Here is a 10,668-nt window from a genome sequence, read left to right as displayed (position 1 = left end):
GTTTATCACTTACGTCTTCATCAAGCTGGTCTTGTGAGCCTGGTCAGATCCCACTATGCCACTCTTGGCTTTGTACAGCTCCGGAACCTTGCCAGGTACTGGTCAATCCCAGCAAATAGGGAGCCTTTCAGGTCAACAGATGTCAGGCGAGCAAATTCAGCTACAATCTGAAGAAGAAGGAGGAGGAGGAGCAGGAGCAGGAGGGGGAGGAGGGGGGAGGAGGAGGGGGAGTAGAAGCATATGCTTATGATAACTGCTTACATTAGGCATTTTGAATACATTTAAATTTTTGAAAACATGACAAATGTCAACTCAGGACTTTCTGAGAAAACATTACCTGCTGTTCAGAGAACAATGCTGGCCATCTTCTTTGACTTCTGCCACAAGTGGTTCATCTTCAACAATCTCTTTTCTCCGTAAAGGGAATGTGTCATTCATCATATCACCAATTTGCTTCCAGTCAACTTTTCTTTTCTTCATCTCAACGGCCATGGCTGATCTGTCCATGTCAAGATTACTTTGTATCATCCCTTCTGGAAAATCTGGCAGAAAATTCACCTCTGACTTTTTGGCCCTCTTCAGTTTTTTTGGCCCAGCTGGACCAGAGGTACGAGAGTTTACTTTGAGCTCAGAGCACCCGGCCACTCGCAGCTTCTGTCTGAAGTTACCCATTTTAAACTTCAAACTGAACTTCCAACAAAACCACCCATGGACAGACCCTGGTTCCCTCAGACAAGGATGCTTGTTGATGAGAGCTTGGGCCACTTGATCATACTCTTCAGATTTTGGGTAGGGGTTGTGGACATATATCACTTCTGCTAACTTATCCAAGATGTCCGATTTCATGTCTTTTGATACGTCAAGAAGGGTCCCATCTTTGTGGTAGGCCTCATTTCCTTGCCTCAGTTTCAACTCAACATCAAAGAAAAGGAAGGAATGACAAACGGCTGAGGTAGCTGACGGGTTTGACTACCACCAGGGCTCTCATCAAGGGATGATGATGATGACAGGCTTGCTGTATCTAGGGTTGAGTCTGTGTGGTATGACTTGTAGTACACTTTCAAAGTTACTCTGTCTTTCGGAAGCTCTGATATGCTGCTCAAGTTACACAGTTCATTATCAAATTCGGGGTCTTGATACTGAACCACAAGGTCCCCATCCAATCCGAGTTTTGTCTTCAGAAGCAAGCAGAAGTCATCAACAGTTTCAGGCAAGTTGTCTATGGTGACTCTTCTAATGTCTTCGTTACTCAGGATGATGCGCATCAGCATGATGACTCTCACTCAAAAAGACAAATACAAAAAAGCCGATATTACATGATTTCACAACATGATTAAATGTGTTCATATAAACACTAGTATTCACATTTGGATCAAGTCTTTTAAGTGTCCTGTATGCAGAATTTTCTTATAAAACTAAACAATGAATAGACTCATTCAAAAATAATCCCTCTCAATTACCACTTATGACCCACTAGCAGTGTGTGGTGGTGTCTGTATCTACACAATATTATAAACACTTTATTACTGTACAAAAAATAATTCCAAAAACTGACCTTTATTACTAAAGACCAGACAGCAACTTCTTTGGTTGAGTTTAACCGGTGGCTGCAATGAAGGTGTGACCAGGTGATCCAGTCCAGGTGATGCTCCAAACTAAAATTGTGAATAAAAAAAAATATATATATATGCACTTTAACATGTATGTGTAGTTGTACAACACTAAACCTATGCATCTATCTGATACACATTTTACGACCATCTTAACTTTATGGGGTGAAAGAATGTATATTATGAGCCATAAAAAATTACCTCAATGAACAAGAAACGCCTTTGGAGAAACCAGGAATCTCTCTTGCACAGTGTATGCTGTCAAGGGGGTGTAGTGGTTGAGCTCTTCAGGTTCAGCTACGATCAGTTGTGCGGGTCTCTCTTGCAGACTTCGTAACACCTGAGGTGCTCCAGATACCAAGCTGAGAAAGGTTCAACAACAAAGAAAAGCTTGTTGCATACAAGCAACACATGGACTACTTTACAAAAATCAGGAAGTCCACTTGTGCTTCCAATTGACACAAACATTCCCTTAGTATATTTTGTTCCATGTATGAATGCTGTTGTGGCCAGTGATACACTGCTTAGAGTTCCAAATTTCTTCTTAATCACTTGCTTGACAGAGGCAGTCAGAATGTCCACGGAAACATTTGATGCTCCTTTAACTTCCACGGTTGGTTTGAACAGATTAGGCACATCCAGGTAGTATGCCAACATAAGTTGGTGTCTGAGGGACAATGTCAATAGAATGTTTTTGAAATTATTGACATCACGGACCACTTTTTTGAAAAAAACTATGTTTTGCTTCGAAACGTATTGTCCAAAAATCAACAAGTGGTCCAAAGCAGCGGATCAAATGAGGATAGTGTTCCAGAAAGTGGTGCTTTGGCTTGAGTCTCAGGCCTGGAAACGCATTCTGTAAAAGTTTTCTGTGTTCACTTATTTTGCCTTCAAGGTAACACAAGCTTTCCTCTGTAAATGTGGAGGATGCCAAAAGTTCCACAATGTCTTTAAGTTCCAGAATTACACACCAAGCATCATCATTTTCAGGTACAACATCACCTATGAGTAAAGGCAACAACCTCAACAGAGTCCAATTCTCATGGCCGTTGCCTCCAATAGTTTCACTCACAAGTACTTTCTCTGAAAGTTTCTGTGGCCTGTTAGTTTTATCAGAAAATTTATAAGGGAACCGCTGTATGACAGTGTTCAAATGATGTAACGTAAAGTACTTTTTTCCGATAAATTTTTTCAAACACAAACACAGCTCCAAAGGTACAATACCCTCCAAAAGATCATGTAAAAGGTCAGGGGGAAACCCAGTTATGCAATGAAAGTAAGACAATCTGTTTAATACACAGTCTCTTTTCACTCCGTCAATACTTTTCAATTTCTCATTCTCCCTCAGCATGTAAAGATTTTCATTATGTGACTCTTTGGTTCTCAGTAAAAATGACCCACTCTGTACTGAACAACTCTGAATATCACTACGACTGGCCAAACAAAAACGACAGAACTTATCAACGTTAAAGGACTCCTGAAAACCAGCAAAAGAATGTGCTCCCAAATTATCAGATGACACATATAACACTGTACCCCTAACACTGGTTCCCAACCTACTGATGTAAATCCCCTGGTTTTCAAGCAGTTTGATATCTCTTAAAAGTGGTTCTACAATGTTCTCATATCCAAATGTCTTGGCATCAACACTTCTGCATAAGAGAGCAAGGTATATGCTAGACAATGACGATCTGTATTTAACAGGTAAATTTGCTATAACCCAGTATATTGCACACAGCTTATGCTTTTTCCGTGAGGTTCCTAAAGGGTTACAGACCTCAAAATCATCAATATAGAGAGCTAAGGAAATGCATTGATTTTCCCCAGAAAGAAGTGGGTTCTCTTTGAAATATGATCCGTCAAACGAGGCCTTATAATGTCCAGGTTTTGATCCTGTACTTGCTTCTTCTAAAATTTTGTCAATAATATCACCCCTATTTAACAATACTTGAAGAGTTTTTAGGACTGGGACATAAACAAATGTTTTCTTTGATGGCAAATCTAAAACATATTCAATTGGGTCTATGACACCAAATTTCTCTTTGAAGTAGCACAACCTTTTTTGGTCTGACCCCAGACACCCACTTTCTGAAATGGAGTCAAGTGGACTGAGGCTGTGTAAAGCTTCTGTTACTAAAGTTATTGAGTTTTCATCCGTATTACAGCAGTGCTTTCCAAGTACATTTTTTACTGTATGCTCGTTTAGGTGACCAATCAAAACACCAATTTCATAAAATTCACTGACTATTTCCTGAGTGGCTAGTTTGGAAACATGCAAGACTGCTTGCATTCGCAAAAGTAAAGACCCAAGCCTTCCCTGAATTTTTTCAGCTGTGTCATGGTGTGCTGTTTCAATGTCAGAATAATCCTCAAGTGACACAGGAATATCACTGTCACCAACATTTGATTGCAATTCAACAGCTATTTCACTTTCTGTCAAGTCATCAGTTACACTTTCTTGTACAATAAGTTCAGTCTTAAAGTCTTTTAAAGTACAATGTGGGTGACAACGGCATTTATGTGAAGAAAAACTAGAGAATTTGCTTGATTTGAAAGGACACTGATTAAAAGGACAGATAACTGATTCCTTATTCCTCAGATGTTTACCAAGATGAGTAATATATTGCTTTAGGCCAACCTGCTCATTAAAGTCACATAATGAGCATTTTAATTTGAAGCCAACAAGTCCAGTAGAACCACTTTCTATGATCCCATGATCTCGCAAATGGATCTGCAGGGATTTTTTAGATCTAAAATATTGTGCACAGTCTGTGTATATGCAGGGTAGTGGACAGTTTGCACCGTAATGTCTATGGCTACTTTCGTAATGTTCAAAGATTCGCTTGCGATTTCCACAGAAAAAAGTACAAAGTTTACAGGTCCACCTCATTCAACAACAATAAAAAAAAAGAAAAAAGGCTGTTTTTGTGATCACATACCTGAGGAAAAATGTAATGACAAAGAAAGAGCGAGTTATGAATGCTGTTACAACTACATTTATGCAACAAGTTTGTTTTTTCTCCTAGAAAAATGTAATATCAAATTATTTTTGCACCCTACCCAGACACCCCCTGATGCCTCTGTATCAATAATTATTTCATAGGATGATTGTAATACTGATGAGGTCAGAAATAAACAAAAAAGTAACTTACCAGTTCACTTTTTTTCACCATTTAGGCTCCACGGACCTATAAAAGAAGGAACATGTTCGTTTTAATTATATTGTTTGCACCATAAAGTTAATTTTGCACATAGTTTCTCTATTAATGTGTTTCAACAAGATGTTATTTAGATTATGGTACAGGACATGTAGTTAGCCAAGCACGCAGCATATCAGTAGGAATACTCCAGGGGCTGCTGCAATATCCTCGTGCCAACATCAGTACCTGTACAATATAATTACACGATCATTCCTAAAGAAAACATCAGTCACGTATGTGTGTCCGTGCCATTTGACAGCCACACATTTTTCCCTGCAGTGCTGTAACTTGGCATGCACGATGTGAAGATGTTGCCATGTCATGTGACGGACCCGTGCCCCATATACGTTACCTAAAGAAAGCCAATTCAACTGAATGTTAGGTTTCAAAGGAGCCGCTCAGTCTCATACCTCTTTGATTCACCGCTTGAAGCGGGAGCTGAGGTAAAATGAGACGGCAAACGCAACCAGCATAGCAGCCATGCTGTAAAGTTACTCACGCATTCAATTCTGAAATTAGTTGAATATATCCACCAGCCCACATTTAACACTTACCGAGGCGATGTGGCATCGTTACTCATATAGTTGGAGGGTAACTGAACTCACCGGGTAATGTTACTTTAGCTAGAGCCAAAAGTTCGTTTCGGCAAACTTTTCAGTTCTAGAAAAAAAGTTGCGCGTCTAAATATTAAAAACGTTTAGATACTTTTGCAACCAAACTCATTTTATAATCAATTTTACTCACCTTGAAGACAGGTTCATGTGTCGACTCGACAAGAGTTCAGCATCCCACTGTGAAGTCCGCGATGCGCCAAAATGATGTCCACAATGCACCTCGGTAACGGTCGCAGAAACGTGATGACGTAGGCGTTTTTAATCCACACGCCCACCCAAATACCTTCATTGTCAGGTCAACATGCATTACCGATTTATCTGGACATAGATTTTCAAGTCAAAATGTATTTTGTAGTTGAGACGATGTTAACTAATAATTTAGTGTTATCACAACATATTAAGTAATCTGCTGTCATGTTGACATAGAATAATATGCTAGAATAACAAATGTGCAAAATTACATTTTACAGTGCACTGCCAGCCAAAGGCAGAGATAACTGAGAGCAAATAGTTGGCAGCCTGATAGGAAGAACACTACCAGGCATGTCTCCCAGCACACTTGCTTGTTCTTTATGATGCAAATGACAGGTTAGCCATGCAGCTGGGGGGTTGGCATGCACGCTGCAAGATGCTCTGTTCATATCACATCTCTGTTATTCTCTTTCATACCTCATTTGGGTTAAAGTTAGAGCAGGTTTTACAATGCAAGTCTTCAGATCTGGGGACTCTGTTTCGAATAATTGCTAAGATATGAAAACATGGTCCCACTGCTACTTCACAGTCCAACTGGGCAAGGAATAAAGTTAAGAATCAAGCCAACAGTGATTCAGACAATCCTTTTTGTAATGAAAACCCACTCCTGAGGGGGCACTGTGGGCACCGCTGTACATGCTGCACAGAAACCCCTTTTAACTGAATAACTGTTAACTTGGCAAGAGCAGCAGTCAACATGAAAAGCTGATGTTTGGACACATTTTGGATTTGGATGTTAAGCTGGAACAGAAGAAGTCAATGGAAGTCATGTTGTGAGTAAACACTCTTTTATCTCTCATCCATTGATCCTTTTTTTTGGCCAGTATTCACTTTCTCAATTAATTGCATTACATTCATCATCTGTCTGTGACACTATGGTACTTTTTCTAATCTGATGCTGGGCGATATGGAATTAAAATGACACTAAATCAGATTTACATTTTGAATCAGTTTTGTGCCTCTAACATTAACGGCTTCTTAGCAGGTGTTTGAAGGTGGCTGAGGTCTTGTGCTGCCACAAACTTTTGGCAAACTTTCAAACAGACAATGTACACATTTTCACTTTTATAAGCACTCTAGTATGCTTCCAAGCTAACATTTGAGATGTCTGAGGAGAACTGTTTGTGTTACAATGAACCATAAAGTTGTATTTATTATCCAACAGTTATGTGCTGTCTTTGGTTGAAGGTGAAAATTGGTTTTAAGTTTCACATCTTGTTCTGAACCATTATTATAGGAACCATTATTATAATTCAGATAAAAAATAATCCACATGTGCTTAGAAGTCTTCTATAATTTTGCACATATTGACATCTGTTCTCTCTCTCCTGTGATAGGTTGGCGACCTGTCCAGGGTGTACCCTGCCTTCCACCCGAAGTCAGATGGGATTGGCTCCAGACCCCTGTGACCCCAAATGGGATAAGCAGTCAAGATAATGGATGGATGGATGGATGGATGGATGGATGGATGGATGGATGGATGGATGGATGGATGGATGGATGGATGGATGGATGGATGGATGGATGGATGGATGGATGGATGGATGGATGGATGGATGGATGTTCTCTCTCTCTCTCAAATATATATACAAATCAGGGACAGCCACATTTTAGCAGATAAGAAGTTGGTGTCTACATCATCATTAACTATAGGAATATGACAAGTTAGAAGTTTATGTTCCTGCCTTCAAACATGATGGAGCGGCTTTTCGAATGAAAAAAGGGTATGCTGCATTTTGGTGGTCCATTAGGACCTGTTTCCGGTAGTGGTCATTCTTTTTAGTACTAGCAGTGCCTACTTTTTGTACAAAACCAATGCCTTTCTTCATTTTTAGCACTCAGAATCAAAAGCCCCAAAACACCCTCAGTATTAGATGATTTTTGGAGCTTCACTGCCAGCATTCACAGTTGAAAATAGTTAAACTTTTAGAACACTGTCACACTCGTCAATGTCACATCTCCATTACAAATAATCAAATTCAAGAAGGGGCGGGGTTTCTGATATGAACAACAATAACAACGACAATGGTGGAGGTCCGAAGAGGGAGAACTGACCACCCTTTTTTTTAGGGTTGAATTTTCAGGTCTAGGGCTTGCTAATGCTACAACATGATTTTGTAACAGACCAAATAGTCATTACTAAGTGCTCTGAAAATCAGGGGCACAGCCAGTGTAAAAAACGTTGTCAGTAGACATAGACCCTTAACCTGGAGAAGTTTAGGTGCTGGGGATTGATGAGGCAAAAACTGATGTGTTTTAAAATGAACTCATTATTTGGGTGTAACCAGGGCAAGAAATGAGAAAACATAGCTCTCAGAATGGTTTGGGGATAAAAGTGATTACTGATGTGCAGATGCATTTAAAGGAACTGGATTACTCTATGCACATAAATGTATCCTCTGTTAACTAGTGTAACCTGGTTTCTCTGGAAAACCTCAATCATGGACATACGGACAACAACTTGATTACTTTGACTTTAACAGTAACATCCATACTGATGATTATTAGGCGAGATCTACAGTTATAAACGGGTAAATTAACTTTAATGATGGTCATCTAAAATACTGCTATCTGTTGAGACCAGATCACAGTCGGTGTTTATGTCTTTTGGTCAGACTTAAAAAAAGTGATGTCAGTTTTGATGTAAATTGACTTAATCAGGTTCAAAGGTTAAACATGTATTTTCACCTGCCGACTAAGATAAGAGCCTGGTTGTAATAGCCCATTGTATATTTATCCCTCTGCGTCCATCAGTGCTCCCTGAGCTGAAAAAATATCTGAGCTTCTTTCTGTTTCTGTTATTTTCTCTTGCACACAAAAATAAATAATCAGTGCTGTCCAGAGGGATATTACCGCTCTTTCACAAAGAACTGTGTATTGTTACTGAAATCGTGCTATATTTGAGTGAAACTATCCCAGGGCCTATTAAGTGGTCCACCACTGCTTGTATTTTTCACTGTACTCATAACCCTCAGCCCATTTATCGCTCTGACCGCTCAAATCACAGGAAAGGCAGACGCACATTGCTACGATTTATGATGCAACTAGCTCTACTGTATTAAACATACAGGTGATAAAAATAAAGCTGAGGGGCAGAATGAGAGAAATTAGAGGGGGGAAGGAGGCTGCTGGACATGGCTGATGTTATTTGGAGTAAATTCACATTTCCAATAACACACGGCTGGGCTTTTGTTCAGAGGGAACAACTCAGTGTATCCAACTAAAGCGAAAACACGGGGCGCAGATGAGATTCTCAATGTAACCAATTTAGCCATTGTCCTGGATCAGGGCTTAAGCCTCACTCTGCTGCACTGTCCACTTTCCTCAATCCTTACACGCCCCCAGGGACATGCTGCTTTATTTACTTTGCACAACCCAGTGTTTTCTCTGGAAGAGATAAATCCACAAACCTTATGTGCCTCTGTGCTCTTGCCTTAAGGTATACTTCCATGGGCAATAGCAGCGTTTATTCCATGCTTTGTGTTGTTTGAAAAGGAGCTTAGTGTTAAGAACAGAGCAGCAGGTAATTAGAGGGAGAGGTTATCTCTGTCAGACACTCAGGTTCACTGTGACTGGCAAACCATCAGCACCACAAGCCAGTATGAGAGCAGTGTGTGTTACTGGGAGCCAGTGTCCTTGACTTAATAAGCAGCTAATCAGCTACATGTTTCTCTGTCTGCCACGTAATGACATCCCTCGTGGACGTGAACACATATCAGTTCCTGCAGAACATCTGCCCCTTCTCTGCTGCCCGTCATCCTCCCTCTGCCACCCGGCCCACTGCTTGATGGATGGAGCTGATGGACATGGCTGCCTGCCCAACTCAGACCGACTCAACAGACACATCAGAGAGAGAAAGTGAGATAAAGAGACAGAGGGTAAACCTGGAGAGCGGCTCAATGCTGCACTGCCAGCAAGCATCAGAAGGACAGAAACTTAGATGAGGCTCAAATATCAATCAAGCTCAAGAATTCAAATTTTCTTCGTGTCCAAGGAGAAAAGTGTCAGTGTGAGAAATGTGACTACGACACAAAAAAATGTAATCTAAAACAACTAATCTTCTCATCCTTATCGCCTTCAATCTCTCCAGGGGGAGCCAACAATAATCTGGACTCCTGCACTGGCTAACAAATAGTTACATGTATAATTAACATTGATCAAGCTAAAAAAAAGCCAGAAATAGCATGCAGAGTTTGCTACTTAGTGCAAGCACTTATATTAGTTAAATTATCAAATGAAAAATCACATAAACATGATAGGGGAGGACAGTTCAATGACTGAGCTGGCTGTGTTGAAGTCTACCAGAAAGCCAGCAGAATCCAACCACCACTTCAAATGGCCGCAGCCAGAACAATGAAGGCTTAATATCATGATGCAGTCGTCATAAACAGAGCAATGTGCTCAGAGACTGAACCATTTTAGCACTGTAAACATGTTCAATTTGCCTGAAAAAAATGGGCATTTTAACCAAGTGGCACCTTCTGATGTTGAAAGCTGAAGCCGATGCAGAAGTGCAAAAACCTGCAGCTCTTGAGTGTCGACTTGAGGTCGGCTCCAAAAGCTAAGGAGTTCTCATTAAAGTCATTGACAAAGTGCCTGCAAAACTTAACATATTTTCAGCCTGGTACAAAAAATTGGGTTTGGTCTATAGCTCATTTATTCTTACACACTGAGTTGACTGACAGGTGGGCAGGGTATAGATGTTTGTCTGAAGGCTTAAGGGCTGCCTCAGTTCCACCTCTTTGTCCATTTCTTAGTTGACTTAAAGTTAAGTTGAGTCAGCATTTCCAGTATAGAGGCCTCCACCATTTTTTGGTCTTTTCGGAATGGGCGTGGTCACTGAGACTTTGGCCATGTTTTATACAGTGTATGATTTTACATGGGATCTGCGAGGGTGCTTTTTGGAACCAGTCTCTTGTGGAACCTCAAGGAACTGCAGGTTTTTGCACTTCCATATTGGCTTCAATTTTAAACACCAGTCTTGCTGCTTGG

The 10,668-nt window shown here is 40.4% G+C and overlaps 1 protein-coding gene and 1 long non-coding RNA gene across 2 annotated transcripts; both read right to left on the bottom strand.

The window, feature by feature from the left end:
• Positions 1–90: 90 nt before the first annotated feature.
• Positions 91–1,926, bottom strand: LOC117811098. The gene is made up of 4 exons (XR_004630933.1): positions 1,812–1,926; positions 1,556–1,655; positions 338–1,282; positions 91–167 (listed from the first exon to the last, which is right to left on the bottom strand). It is a non-coding gene; the product is annotated as an uncharacterized LOC117811098 (long non-coding RNA).
• Positions 1,927–2,238: 312 nt separating this feature from the next.
• LOC117811842 lies at positions 2,239–5,614 on the bottom strand. Its single transcript, XM_034682319.1, has 3 exons — positions 5,555–5,614; positions 2,908–4,798; positions 2,239–2,277 (listed from the first exon to the last, which is right to left on the bottom strand). The coding sequence occupies exons 2-3, from the start codon at positions 4,498–4,500 to the stop codon at positions 2,239–2,241; spliced, it is 1,632 nt and encodes a 543-aa protein (XP_034538210.1). The 5' UTR covers positions 4,501–4,798; positions 5,555–5,614.
• Positions 5,615–10,668: the final 5,054 nt, after the last annotated feature.

Source organism: Notolabrus celidotus, chromosome 4, assembly GCF_009762535.1.
Source record: "Notolabrus celidotus isolate fNotCel1 chromosome 4, fNotCel1.pri, whole genome shotgun sequence".
NCBI lineage: Eukaryota > Metazoa > Chordata > Actinopteri > Labriformes > Labridae > Notolabrus > Notolabrus celidotus.
This window is presented reverse-complemented; position numbering and strand designations above follow the sequence as displayed.